At 37.8% G+C, this 14,232-nt stretch overlaps 2 protein-coding genes across 3 annotated transcripts; one reads left to right on the plus strand and one right to left on the minus strand.

The window, feature by feature from the left end:
* Positions 1–612: 612 nt before the first annotated feature.
* Positions 613–6,566, minus strand: LOC147479001 (Trypsin family protein). 2 transcript variants are annotated; one of them, XM_086582624.1, is made up of 6 exons: positions 6,354–6,566; positions 5,074–5,580; positions 4,816–4,959; positions 2,793–3,033; positions 1,422–1,922; positions 613–1,269 (listed from the first exon to the last, which is right to left on the minus strand). In XM_086582624.1, the coding sequence occupies exons 2-6, from the start codon at positions 5,566–5,568 to the stop codon at positions 836–838; spliced, it is 1,815 nt and encodes a 604-aa protein (XP_086438750.1). In that variant the 5' UTR covers positions 5,569–5,580; positions 6,354–6,566; the 3' UTR covers positions 613–835. The 2 variants fall into 2 exon arrangements, with proteins under 2 accessions (XP_086438750.1, XP_086438749.1); XM_086582623.1 differs by having other exon boundaries at positions 613–1,272; positions 6,354–6,565.
* A 2,516-nt stretch (positions 6,567–9,082) lies between these two features.
* On the plus strand, positions 9,083–14,229 carry LOC147479002 (alpha 1,4-glycosyltransferase family protein). The gene is made up of 5 exons (XM_086584616.1): positions 9,083–10,613; positions 11,463–11,612; positions 12,325–12,459; positions 12,801–12,995; positions 13,576–14,229. The coding sequence occupies exons 1-5, from the start codon at positions 9,520–9,522 to the stop codon at positions 13,760–13,762; spliced, it is 1,761 nt and encodes a 586-aa protein (XP_086440742.1). The 5' UTR covers positions 9,083–9,519; the 3' UTR covers positions 13,763–14,229.
* The last annotated feature ends 3 nt before the right edge of the window (positions 14,230–14,232 follow it).

A 14,232-nucleotide genomic window follows, 5' to 3' on the forward strand; every position in this document is an offset into this window, starting at 1 on the left:
ATTTGTACGTCCCGGTTCACCAACAAACTTACAAAATTGGCTCTTAAAAATTTGGTTGCATCTTATCAGAATCAGTAACGGCAAATTCATCCCCAAGTATTTGTAGCATTCTTCTATGCAGGCAACGCAAAATACTTGGAAGTTATTGGCTCATTTCATGCAAGCCAGTCTTTCAGGCTGTTGTCACGGATATAACCAGACTTGGTGGAGGTCTGGTACTCTGGTGTGCATACTTTTGCAAACAGAAATTCCCCAGTAGAGGCCCAATCTAGGACTGTTTCAAGAGATTTTATAGTGGGAAATGCCCAGGCATCAATAGATTAAGAAGGGAATGATATGTGTGATCATGTAAGAGAGAGAGAGAGTTTGTCCACACTTCCAGAAGGTGGAATGATGCACACCGTGTCATCCAAGGCCAAACCAGGAGTGGGAATAACTCAAATGAGTATGTGCAAATGACTCGATTATCAAGTCAAAGTGGGGTTTGTAAAAGTAGAAATCCAATTGGAACCTCACCCACCAAGCCAACTTCGCCAGGTTGAGTAACTAGCTAGTACCTAATCTATAAAGGCAGACATGCCAGCAGGAATAAAATTTATAGCTAGTAGAATATATTATCAACTATTTATATTTTGTTGACACCTATGTACTTCTATAAAGCATGCAAAACTTTCATGGTAATTGACTTCAAGGCATATATTGCCATTACACTACATACCACCACTGTTTCTTGGTCTATGTATGTTGCATCCTACTTGCTCTCTTTTCGTATAATGTAACCCCTTGAAGACCACAATGCTGGTCGATACTGTTTTTAATTAACTGATTATCCACATCATTTCTCTTCCACTGTGCTTAATGCAGATTCTGAACACCTGCGCTTGGGCTCACGTTCACCCAACCGCAACGAAAAGCAGAGGTCTTCGTCAGAACCATTCCTCAAAGCAGAAAGATTTTTCGACATGGGGCAGTCATGATTGTTATTCTGATGCACCGGAGACCTTTCCATGAAGTTTGGTATGAACTGATGCTCCACATTAGGTGCCACATTCACCCCTTCTTCGACACTAAATTCAGTATGAACAAAAGTTGTGTTCAGTACAGGGCTAGGCTCAGATTCTGTTTCCATAGGAATTTGCTGGAGATCAAAATCCAGAGGCTCAAAGATTTTTTTATTTTTTTCCTTGATCAGTGTCCCCTCCATCGGAGATGACTCTCCAACCGTAGAATCTCCAACTGCTGCAGAAGCATTTCTTTGCTCTTGTAATGCTACTACATAATAATAAGGCCATGTTAGGGAAATAAAAATAAAAATAAATTAAATCAAATTATATAATATAATATAAAATCAAATCAAATCAATGAACAGTTTGAAACAATTGAAGCTACTAGAAAATATCAGATACTTGATAAGTAACAACCTTGTAGTTCTTCATTAGTCGTTATGATATCAAGCTCTAGAAGATCGAGAAGGCGGCCGAGATCAACTCCACTCGTCCAATTTTCTGGTGGTTGACCAACTTTCAGCTTCAAACGACCTCGATTAGCTGTTCCACCCCATATGATACCAATTGGCTGTGGCTTTTGGCCATTCTGACCCGTTAAGATAATAAGACTCCCGCTATCACCTTCAAGATCGAAGGTTTGCTGGTTTTCACCAACAACAAGAAAATCAGTGAAGAAGCAGATGCCTTTCTCGTCGTTGTACTCAAGAGCATATGCCATTATAGTCCCAACAGTTAAACCAGAGCTTCTTCCAACTTTTACCACTTGCTTCCCTATGAGACTATTAATTGGGGACTGCAAATCTATGATTTTGACATTTCCAATCTCACCCACGCCTTTCACGGACGTTGTTACATTAGAGATTTCAACATCATCAGCAAAAGGGATGAATGCCCCATCAGCTCGCACAAATGTCTCTGCAGGCAACAACTTCTCAATCAGTTAAAGAACAGTGGTTTGGAAAAAAGGTCAGATTGGAGATAGCTTTGATTTAGCATATAAAGACCACTTAGTGCAAGATAGAACCATTTTTTACTATCAGCATTTAGCATAAATGTTGAAAAATCTCTACACTAGCTCAACTCCATCAGGTTATCTCACTTTGAAATGGTGAAAAAACACCAGTCAAGCACGGATTATGTTGTTCTACTGCGTATAAGCATATTACCCATTACAAGGCCCAAGCAGGTCAACATGCCTATAGTACAACATTGTAATTATTTTGACACGAATGATGTAATTGCCTAAACCTGTCCAGATTTCAGTAGATATTACGTATAATCATTTCTCTTCCGCGAAAACAGTATCTGTCACCCTATGTGTATCTAAACATGATAAACAAACATTTATTTGTGAGGGGTCGTGCTTTTGAATGATTCAGATTTCAAGATGATGACCTACTTTTATTTTGACTGCTATAATGACCTACTTTGTCATATGTAGAGCCCAAGATAGTTGGAGTAGTCAGGAGCTTAGATATATGCAGGATCAGGTTTTGGCCAAAGATATCACCTAAGCTGAGACTAAAGGTGTGACGTGTGTAAGCTACATAGCTAGTCAGCATCCTGGTGATTGCTAAACCTGAATTTCCTGAGTATTTGACTAAAGCAACATTTCATGCTATCATAGGGTTCATCCACCCAAGCTAAGTTGACCAATGACAACAGACGATCATCTAAGAATTTATTTACCAGTTCTTATGCTGGAATTGCTTCCCCTAGGGCCTTCTATCAAATATCCAAGTCAAAGTAATGGAAAGGATAAACTACGAGATGGAACCATCTTACCTGGATTTGTTCCTGCAAACGTTCCATACCAAAGATCATCTGTAATGAATGAAGTTGCTCTCTCCACTGCTCCAAGATATACCCCAGGTCCAAGGCTTGGTGGCAAAGGATGAAACATCTTCTGGTTTGGGTAGTCTAAGTCAACCGCTACATGGCGGTTTGTAAGGAAACCAACCTGATGGTTTCCTGTCCGACTCTTCACGATGGCACCCAAGGTCCCGTACGTCTCTTGGCTTGCAACCTGAACAAAGAGTACTTGATCATTCCAACTGTTGAAAACATGTATATGCAAGCTAGAATCATATTCACATCTCACACAAAATCCAGACAACATGAGCAAACCTCAGCTAAGTGTCTACTGCTGAGGTCCTACCACACTGTGTTGCACTTGCAATCACTGCTAAATTTTCATTTTCAAATATTTAACATTGGTCTCATTTAAAGTACATCAGTGAATTGTACAAGTTATAAATTTTGACATGTGAATAACATGCAGAGTCAAAGTAATAGTAGTGAACATTTGAAGTACAAAATACAAAGAGGGGAAGAGACACGTAGAAACACACACGCACAAACCCACTCTAAGAACAAGAAAACCCAAGGGTGCTGAGTTCCGACACCTTGAGAATCTGAAAGCATCTCACGGAGTTCATAAGGGTGCCACAATATATTAGGTAAAGCACATGGAATCTTCAGTTCATATTACAAAATCTTGCCGCATATTCAGTCTCTCTCTGCACACATTGCATGTTGTTCTTTGTACTTCTTGTGCATAAAGTTCACACAGTTTGCCTTTACAAAAGAGTGCAGTATATTGTATTCCACCACTAAAGTGAATGAAAACTGACCACAACCCACACTATATCTCAACCCTGATTGGCTTAGTTCCATCCAAATTTAATAGTTCTACACCAAATTAGACTTCGCTAGGGTGGGTAGACACCAAACTTCTGGGAGTAATTTTTAGGAATAACCAAATTTCTGAAAAAACCCGACAAGTGGGTCAAAAGTTATGACATTTTAAAATTTGGTCTCCAACACATCTTCTCTTTGCCATACATATATATTGTTTTGGTTGATACCTTTTTGCCTATCCTTCACACGTTTTGTCTTTACCTATGTGAGACAGTAATTCCAAGTACACATCCCACAAATGTGAGATTAAATGAGATCTCAACCACCACCACCACCACCGCTACAAGATCTAGCCCTTGTTAACCTAATGTGGCATTGGTATTCACCCAATCACGCAATAGCATATCATAAACAAAAAACGTGTGAAGGGTCAACGTAAAAGAAACCAAAAGGACAATATGCACACATGGCGAAGAGAAGAATATGCACCCACAGTAGAATGTTTTCTTTTTATTACTTTCTAAATTTCAAAATGTCATAACTTTTGATCCAAGAGTCGAGTTTATACAATTGGGATGTTCAAAAAAATACACTCCCAAGAATTGATGGATGATCACAATATGATGAAACATTTTCCAAAGGCATGCGAAACACAAAGCATACAACAGGCATGAGAAATCACCAAGTATAAATTGCAACTGACTGAGCGTCCAGAATCCATTGGCATAACATCCCCACAGGAGAGGGAACCAACTGATTTACTTCCATCAAACCAATCAAAATGTACTGTAAATTCCTAAAATCTATCAGTAGACTTCTATCATCTATCTCATGCCGAACTCCAGAACTGAGTGAGAACACCAATGTTACAAAGGAAATGAGCTTCATGTGCCAATTGCAAAAGGAGCCATCTAAATCAATTATCTAATGTCTTTCGATAAATTAAATAACTCGTCTTGATCTCTGGGTATAAACATAAGTGAAAAGTGTTGACATGTAGAATAGATCAAGTATCAGCACATTTTTTTTGTAGTAGCTGTCCTTAATTCTAGTCACATATAGTTTCACAGTACGCTTGGAGCATATAAGGAAGGGGGGAAAAAACTACATACTGAAACAAAACACATGCATATAGACAAAAATGTAGCTAGTAAGAAGCGAAAAACACCTGAGAACCTGAACCAATGCATGGATCACTTCCTCGTAAACCATCTACAAGCTCAGTGTATAACTGTTCTTTGGGAGTTGCTGCAGGTGCACCAAAATATGAGAATTCCACAACATCCACATCACACCACACACCTCCTGGTCCCTATTCATGAGTACACAAATTACTAAAGAAACTGAAATTGAGCTTCAAAACTCACAAGTTCCAGGATATTAAATTACACAGCATGAAATTACGACAGACGTCTCTTTTACTCACCTCAAGGGCAGACGGGAGACATTGAATATGGTTGAGCCATTGCCTGTGAACTTTCCGAGCAACAAAGACAAGAATAGCAGGTGTGTCTGTCAAATCACCACGGCGGATGCGAAAACCAATTGCGGTACCAAGACTGTAACGGCGCAATATCTGGCTATGAAATGCCCTTATTGTCATCAGCTCAAGTAAGGTAGTCGCTTGTTTCCCAGATGGCAACCTGTCAAGTATTTCAGGTAGAACCCCTTTCTGAAGGTTACCAAAGTAGTTTGCCCGATCTTCAGCAGCGCCATTCAATCGACTGGAAGTAGGCCATGAAAAATAAGCAGCATTGTTTTCAGAGTGTTGGCCACCTGAGGCAAAGCCTTGAAGTGGTGGACTGGATGATGGTAGATTAGGAAAACCACAGAAGTTTCTTTCAAGATCCAAAGCCGACTCGTCTGACTGTGTTGATCCAGAGTGGTGACCCTTAATATCCAAAGACCTTGTCTTGTCCATTCTTCAGTGAGCCTGCATGGAATTATTTTAAAATGACAAAAGAAGTTATTCACTAATGGGGAAAACAAGTACAAAGTATCTATGCAAGCGAGACAAATGCATATAGCTCTTAGCAAGGCAATAAGAGTGGTATGGTCCCCTTACTCCCCTATACAACAAGAACACAAAATGTCCTCAACCAAATAGCTAATATACATATAGTACCAACCAAAAGTCCCCAATCCCCAAAGTGATAACCAAGTCAAGCTAGACAAGGTTTTGACTACTTCAACTAACAGTGGCACTTTTGGAACACAAGACAGAGTTCAAGCTAGGTACAGAAAATCATTCAAGATAAAATAACCACACAGATACAGTGAACTGAGCTGATTTAGAGTCAAGCCCAGAGAAAAAAAAAAAAAAAAACAAAAAAAAAACTTGATTGTGCATATCTAAGCCATAACCAAAACTCATAAATATCATCAAGGGGCCTAGATAATGAATAACTATGTTAAAAACAGCTGAAGAACATGAAATTATAAATGTACCTACAACACACCCACTTCATATTTCAAGCTAAAACAGCTTCAAATCATGCAAAGAAATAAACTTGACACAATTACACACAAATGGAAAACTTCCCACATCAAATTTCAAGCTAAAAAAAGTTCAAATTATAAAAAAAAACAAACAACAACACAATAAGAGAGAAATGGAAAAGTGCCCACTTAATATTACAAGCTAAAACCAGCTCAAATGATGAAAAGAAATGATCTTTATAACATAAATAAGAAGAAAAAACTCACTGATGATTCAATAAATAGGCAAAGCTAGCTAGCTTGTGATAAAGAAGAAAAATGAGGATGTGTTTGAAGGATGAGAGTAGAAATGAGACTTGTGAAAATTTACATAGCCTCTGTCCATCTGTCAGATCGAATCAGGAATCAACAAATAAAACGGATTTGCCAGCTTGCATTATTTGCAGAAGCATATTTTTCTTGAATTTGAGAAGAACCCCATTTTTAATTTAATTAAAATAAATATTAGTACTGTTTCCAAAATAATGTGACGTGTGAGGACTGAGAGTGACCACTTATCAGTGTTACTGTTGATGGGCATATAATTTGAGGCACTTTGTGGGAAAAGTGTAAAACTACTCCCAGTCATGGGACCTATGTCACAATAAGTTCTCTTTCAAATGATGAACATCCTCACCTATATTTACCTGTGATTTAGAAGTTTCCGATTGATGTGATATTTGTTGCCCAATGATTTTACAAGCATAGAGAACTTTTTCTATGTTTGGATCAATTAGGGAGTATGATTGATATAAGGGTCCAATGAGCTAGAGTAAGAATATGGAGTGGCTAGGACCTAGGAGCCTAGGAGTATTGATTACTTTATTTTTCACCTTTTACTAAATTGATAATTTAGGGTATATTTAGGAGTGATATAACCAAATTTCCAACAATTTGATATTTTTTCAACTTCAGAAGAGTCACATGTTGATGAAAATACCAAACCAAACACCAAATCGCCAATATTTGGTTTTAGTTTTGGTGCTGTATCAAATCACTCACGCAAACGGTTTTTCTCCGATTTTAGAACAACCGCACGGTTTTGCCAACACCGCGCAGGCTTGGGTTAGATTGTGAGCTTCAATCACGCGATTTTGCCAAAATCGTGCCAGAGATTGGAAAAGAAAAAAATAAAAAATAATAAATTGATCGTGCGGTTTTTGAAAAACCGCGTGGGATTGGGCTTTTAAGATGGGTTTCACTAGCGCGGTGTTGGGAAAACCGCGTAAGACTATATGGCGATGTTTATCCAAAACCGCGTCATTTGATTTCGAAAATTTGATGTTACTCCTAAAAATGGTTGGTGTTTGATTTGGTTCAAAATTTTGGTGTTTTTTTTGTTGCTCTCCTAAAGATGCTCTCATGGTACATCAAAAATGATTAGATTTTGAAAAAAAAAACACACACGAGATGACGGGTGCAACTTGTTGATTATGACCTTGTTTAGTGTGGTTATGGTTTGGGGAGTGGTTTCCTGATTGAGAACTGAATGAATTGTGCCAAATAAAACTCATTATATTGTTCATTTTTTAGGTTTGGACTATTTTTTAGTTGCGGAGTGAGTTATTGAGTTTTGTTGTTACTATGTGGGAGAAATAGAGTTTCACGTTGTGGTTGACTCGTCATCAGTATTCAAAGTGCAAAACGTTTGGAGAAGTGTGTTTAATTCTCAAGACGTGAATATGTGAAAAATGTTTTGACATGGTCGAGAGTTGTGAAAATTATCAAATACATTGGAGACTAATCCCAATTGTTTTGAAAATAGTAGAGTCATTTCCTATATATAAACATTTCGTCAAAACCTAGTTGCATCCTAAAAATATGTGGTTTTGTTACGATTAGGGATATGGGAATGTTGCACTTGCAAATCTTCTTAACAACAATTTCATATGATATATTGTTGTAACCAAATATTACATAGCCGAGCCACATCATTTTTTGTTAGTTGTCCATTTGAATAACAACGCATCATCCTTTGTTAGCACACATAGACAACCGTTTGTACACATAGTCAAATCTTCTAACAGAACTACACCGGTACTCCAAACTGATAAAAAAAAAAAAAAAAAAGTTCATGGTACAATTTACTTCAAACAAAAAAGTTCTTAGCCTCAATTAGCCTCAATTGATAAAAACAATAAAATTCATGATACAAAACATATATTTTTTCTAATAATAATAATAAGATTGTATGAGCCACTATAGTTGGAGAATTAGATTTGATATTTATCGAATATCAATGGGAGTCAATATATTGGCATATAACATTATTCCAAACTCATAACTAACTAGGGGTGTCAAAATGGCCCTCAAACCCTTAGCCCGCCTGCCCCGACCCGGCCCATGGGCCGAAAAAGCCCTCAAAATGAGGCCCTCAAGCATTTGAGGGGAGGGTAAAGGGTCTAGACTTTGAAACTTAAGCCCTCCCTTAAGCCCGACCCTCATTAGGCCCTCAACATTTATTACATATATTTTAATAAAATTGTTTACAATATATTTCATTTTAACATTGATATGCTAATAATCACTTAAAAAAACGTTTATCTATTAAGTTTGCCAACCTTATAATTTCATTATAGTATTTTATGAAATGAATTTAATTGATCTTAATTGACTAATACAACTTTAACAAGTTTTTTAGTAGTTTGAAGGTTTAATTGTGAAGTCGTTTGATTTTATCATTTTTAACTAATGTTTCTAAATTTATTTTGTAAATCAAATGTATAACATAAGATCCCAGCCCTCACGTTTGGCCAAGCCCGGCCTTTTCGCCCTCCTCGAGAGGGTTGAGGGGTAGCTTTCGAGATTTAAGCACCCGACCGACCGACCCGCCCTCAAGAAATGAGGGGTAGGGCTGGCCCGCCCTCAAAACATGAGGGCTTCATTGTTTGAGGGCCGGGCCAGCCCGGCCCAGCCCATTTGACACCACTATAACTAACTACCAACAGACAAATAAAAAAACCGTTGGGGGCTTGGGGCAAGGCAAAGTACCATACTACCAGATGAAGAAATGAGCTTTATCCTCAAAAAACAACAATGCTGCGAACAAGAAGGCGATCACGTTATGGTGCACAGGTATTATGTGCAATAATCTCAGCATTACTTTTATTACTATCAGTTACAGTACTACATAGTCGTCTTGGAACCAGTAATCAATCATCATCCTCAAAACCAAATCAATATCAAAGTATAGATCTTTTTACTGCACAAGACTCTATTGATGATTTAGACACCAATCCATTACTGGAAGATGTAATAAATAACGAGGGGCTGTCTGTTAATAGTAATAATAAACAAAAAAATGATGATTTAATAGATGAGTTTGATAATGTTGAGGAGGAGAATTCAGTGTCTAGGATATCTGATGAGGAGGAGATACTTAGAGGGTTAGAAGATGATTCTGTTACTGATTTACGTGGGAAAAGTAGGCGTGGTGGTGATTCGGATTCGGAGTATTATTGGGACCATGTTGTTGGGGTTACGTCGTCGAGCATTTAATAAGCAGTTGATTGATCCATGGGAGGATTATGGTAGTTTAGAGGGGGAGGGGGAGGATAGAAGTAGGGTTGCGTTTGCTTCGGATGATCAACCGGTGAATGGAGATGTTAGGGGAAAATTTGATGGGATTAAAGGAATTGAGGATGCATTGTTGTTAAAGACGGGGAAGAGGAATTCGGCATTGAGGGAAGGTTGGGCGACTTGGTTTGAGAAGAAAGGTGATTTTTTGAGAAGGGATAAGATGTTTAGGTCGAATTTAGAGGTTTTGAACCCTATGAATAACCCACTTTTGCAAGATCCTGATAGTGTTGGTTTGACGGTTTTGACCAGAGGGGATAAGATTATGCAGAAGACAATGGTAACTGAAGTTCAGAAGTCACAATCAGTTGGGAAGAAGCCGTTTGGGGTTCACGTTAATGTTGATGATATTCGATTTGGTAATATGGTTAGTGGAAGTGGGAATGAAGTAAAGAGAATGGAGCGGAGAACTTTGGATGACAATGGTAGTGTTAGTGTTAGTGTGAATAGTAAGGACACTGTTAGTTCATCTGAGTCTTTAAAGTTAAGTAAAGCTGAAGAGGCTGATGATGGAAATTTACCTACTGATGTTTTGAGTAAACGAAGCGTGTCATATGATGAGAGAGGCAACAAGAGGACAGTGGGACTCGATAACGTCAAAGGTCAACAAAATAAACTTAAGGCACATATTAGATCTGAATATTTAGATCATATATATGCTGATGGCAAAAGATGGGGTTATTTTCCTGGCCTGTATTCTCATCTATCTTTCTCTGAATTCATGGAGGAGTTCTTCAAGCAGGGCAAGTGTTCTATGAGGGCTTTTATGGTTTGGAATTCTTCACCATGGATGTATACAGTTCGGCATCAGAGAGGCCTTGAAAGCCTTCTTTACCACCATCCTGATGCCTGTGTTGTGGTGTTCTCCGAGACAATTGAGCTCGACTTCTTTAAAGACTTCGTGAAGGATGGGTATGCATCAAATTCTTTGCTTATTTATGTCTATAAGTTGGTAAAGTCTCTAGTATTTCTGTCTGATGGTTTTGTAACTGTTAGTTTTCTTATATCTTGATGATAAAATTTTGGTATGATAAATCTTAGATGACTTGTTTAAGTTTACAATGTATAAGTAGTCTAATAACACCAGTTAATTTGTCTGAAGAAACAGAAAGTAATTGCCAAGAGGAATGGCATCTATCTAGGAACCACCTTTTTGTGTAGTATACTAGTATTACGTGTTCATAAGGCTACAGTTGCCTTTTTTTTTGCCAGTGTTATTGAAACCTCTTCCAGTTCATTTCACTAATATGAATGCTATTACGTCCCTCGTCCATTACTGTAAAATGTATGGCAGCTATTGGGTTCCACTTAAAGCTTTAACACAATAAGGGAGAAACCCTTCTCAATATAATTTTGCTGTTTTTATTTTATTTTGAGGAAGAAAAATGGGATAGTTTCAAAACCTCCCTAAATGACATTTTTTAAGTGTCTTAGATACACCATTCCTCCCAATTCTTCATTTTGGCTGTGAAGGGAGCTCTTGTGCAGGTTTCTACCCTCCGTGTCTCTTTGCACATAGATAGAATCACTTCAGCATGTTAAATCAGGACACTGGTCTTTAGGTGCACAGTGCGCTCTGGATGTTCAAAATTCATGTTTCTGCATTGCGTTATTCATTGAAGTCTATCAGATTGTAACTCACTCTATATTTTTTCATATTAATGAAAAGGGGTAGGGGACCTCTATAAAAACTTGCTTTGCCGATCAAAAAAAAAAAGTTACAGTTATATCCTATCTTATACTATTATTTATTCTTTTTAGCTTTAAAGTTGCTGTCGCGATGCCGAATCTTGATGAATTGTTAAAGGATACGCCCACACATGTATTTGCATCAGTATGGTATGAATGGAAAAAGACAAAGTTTTATCCGTTCCACTACAGTGAACTTGTCCGTCTTGCTGCTCTCTACAAGTAAGTTTCAGTCATAGATTTGTGTTGTTTCTCTTCTGTCTGAGGGTATTGCCTGTTTATTTTATTGTTTTCATTTAAGAATATACAAGTAAATCACTGGAATGACATTGTTGTGCATAAGGACTTGAAGGAATAAAGTGAGAATAGGTGATAACCAAAAAGGAAAAGGACAGAGGCCAGAAAGGAAGGGATATTTGAGTTGAGAGGTGTTCCCACCTCAAGTCAGCTATTTATAATAATTTAGGGAGCTTGTTTGGAATTCATTGGCTAGTATTTCCATTCAAGCCATGTCACGTGGGTCTCTGTTCTTGTTGTCAGTTTGCCAGCCAACGTAAAGAACTCAGTAGGCACTTTATGAGGTATTCCTGGCGCTGCGGTCGAGTTGTCTGGTGTCTCATTGCCCTCCGGACTGCATGAATTTTATTGCTACCATGTTGTTTGTAGTCCAATGGGGATTCCAGTTGTCTGGTTTAATTGCCACATAAGATTTCATATGTTTAGCGTATTTACAGGCATATAAAACTGATCGATTCCAACGTATGCATGTATAATGCTCATGCATTTTCAGTTCTCATAATGTTTTTTCCTCAAATCACTTTGCTGAGAAGTTCCCAGTGTGAACATGGCATGAATTATGTTTCTCGTATGCATATTCTATTCTGTTCAAGTGTATGTGTAACATGACTGTAACTTTACTATTTGCATTATTCAGATACGGAGGACTCTATCTTGATTCTGACATTATAGTGTTGAAACCTATGTCATCACTTAACAACTCATTTGGCACGGAGGATGACCAAGCTAATAGCTCTTTCAACGGTGCCGTTATGGTATTCAAAAAAAATAGGTACTTTTGCCTTTTGCCTGCTAATGAAACTTTCTGATGTTTGGTTGGTCTTTTGGAGAAATTGAGAGTGTATTATGTTTCTTTAAGCGAGATGTTGTCTAGCTTCCTCTAATTTGATTCCAAAGTTCATCTTGTTTCATTACACTTTTAATTAAATATTTAAAGCTTCATAAATTAAACTGTCTATATAAAAGAGTCCAACTAGGAATTTTGTTAAACTAAATAGCCTCATTTGATACATTAGAACCTAATGAATTAATGTCTGTTTAGTAACCTGTGTAATCTGCTGGATTACTCTTTGAATTGTTCGGCCGCTAACCTTTATTTACGTTTTCATACAGTTCATTTGTTATGGAGTGCTTGAGAGAGTTTTATTCCTCATATGATGATACTCTCTTAAGATGGAATGGAGCTGAACTTCTAACAAGAACTGCTAAAAGGTTTTGGAGCCATGAGAATAATTCTGATAAACATCTGGAATTGAAGATTCAACCTTCTTCTATGTTCTTCCCAATAAGTCCTGAAGACATCATCAGGTAATCTTTGAGGTGCACTGTGTTTGTTTTATCACGTCTTCAACTCTTCATGTTCCAATCATGTGAATTCCGTGCTCATCTATCTATGCATATGGTACATGTAACTTAGCTGTGTGATAGGGAGCAGTATTTATGTGTGACTTTGTCTTGTGCCTGTCTTCCATACTGACTCCCGTATTGGTTCGATATTAGGTTTGCTTGAAAAAAGTTATGCATATTTCCGGTCCCTAGCTGTTGGGTTCTATACTCTTATAGTCTTATGCAATTAGAATGACTTCTTCAACCTGCTTCCACTTGGCATCAGTAGTTTGTTTTGAAATATGGCCAAATACTTGAGTGTGCATATATTGAAAGCTCCATAATGAAACTATCATCTTCACCAAATACCAGGCCCGTAGTCATTTGTAATGACTTCCATGAATATGGAAATTAGATAACATGGTCATTGAGTCATGGATTCTCATCTCTCTACCATTGATGCCTATACACGGGACATATATTTTAGGGTTCTATCATGACTTTGCTTTTTCATTCTTTGTTACTCAGTTGTGTTTCTACCTCAATCCTGTTTTGTTAACAGATATTTCGCAGCGCCAGCTGATGAGACTTCAAGAGCTCAGCAATATGTTCTCCTCCTAAAGATTTTGGATGGGTCATACACATTCCATTTTTGGAATGGTATAACATCTGCACTTGTTCCAGAGCCTGACAGCTTGGTAGCAAAGCTTCTTAATCACCACTGCATTCATTGTCTCGATGTATTATGAATTTGGTACTGTGTTCTTATTTTTCTATTCACATGGAGGTCCAACTTTCTTATAACATCCGGTCCTTCACCGAAAAACAAGCTCCTGTTCTGCCGTGCCTTATCGTCACACTTAACAATCGGCATGTTTGAGCCTTTGAGGAGGAGCTAAGAGTATACTGAATATGTTTGAGAATGAGCTGAGCTATAAGGTGAGGAGAAGCTGCCAAGAAATCACAGAAGGAACATGAAGAGATCTGAAAGAAACTTTTTCGATGCATACTGAGAAATGTTAATTACTTCAGAGCAAAAGAAATTGGCTGTGAGTTGGATTATGCCCAGAATAAGAAAGGGCCAACTCATTTCTTTGTTCTCAAATGTATCATCTCATGTATAACAATAGATAGTTCAAAATATAGCTATCTTACTCCAACAGCCCAGAGGAAGACTTCACAACACATTCTATTTTAAGGATTGATATTTGCAGTATGT

Source organism: Coptis chinensis, chromosome 9 (assembly GCF_015680905.1).
Source record: "Coptis chinensis isolate HL-2020 chromosome 9, ASM1568090v1, whole genome shotgun sequence".
Lineage (NCBI taxonomy): Eukaryota > Viridiplantae > Streptophyta > Magnoliopsida > Ranunculales > Ranunculaceae > Coptis > Coptis chinensis.

What these genes read in the sequence shown, in the direction of transcription:
- LOC147479001 (XM_086582623.1), bottom strand. Translation starts at nt 5,568, where the DNA reads ATGGACAAGACAAGGTCTTTGGATATTAAGGGTCACCACTCTGGATCA. An exon ending in GTCTCCCGTCTGCCCTTGAG is followed by an intron (nt 4,960 to 5,073) that starts GTGAGTAAAAGA and finishes ACTCATGAATAG; the next exon opens with GGACCAGGAGGTGTGTGGTG. An exon ending in GCATTGGTTCAGGTTCTCAG is followed by an intron (nt 3,034 to 4,815) that starts GTGTTTTTCGCT and finishes CTCTTTGTTCAG; the next exon opens with GTTGCAAGCCAAGAGACGTA.
- LOC147479002 (XM_086584616.1), top strand. Translation starts at nt 9,520, where the DNA reads ATGATTCTGTTACTGATTTACGTGGGAAAAGTAGGCGTGGTGGTGATT. An exon ending in CGTCTTGCTGCTCTCTACAA is followed by an intron (nt 11,613 to 12,324) that starts GTAAGTTTCAGT and finishes TGCATTATTCAG; the next exon opens with ATACGGAGGACTCTATCTTG. An exon ending in AGTCCTGAAGACATCATCAG is followed by an intron (nt 12,996 to 13,575) that starts GTAATCTTTGAG and finishes TTTTGTTAACAG; the next exon opens with ATATTTCGCAGCGCCAGCTG.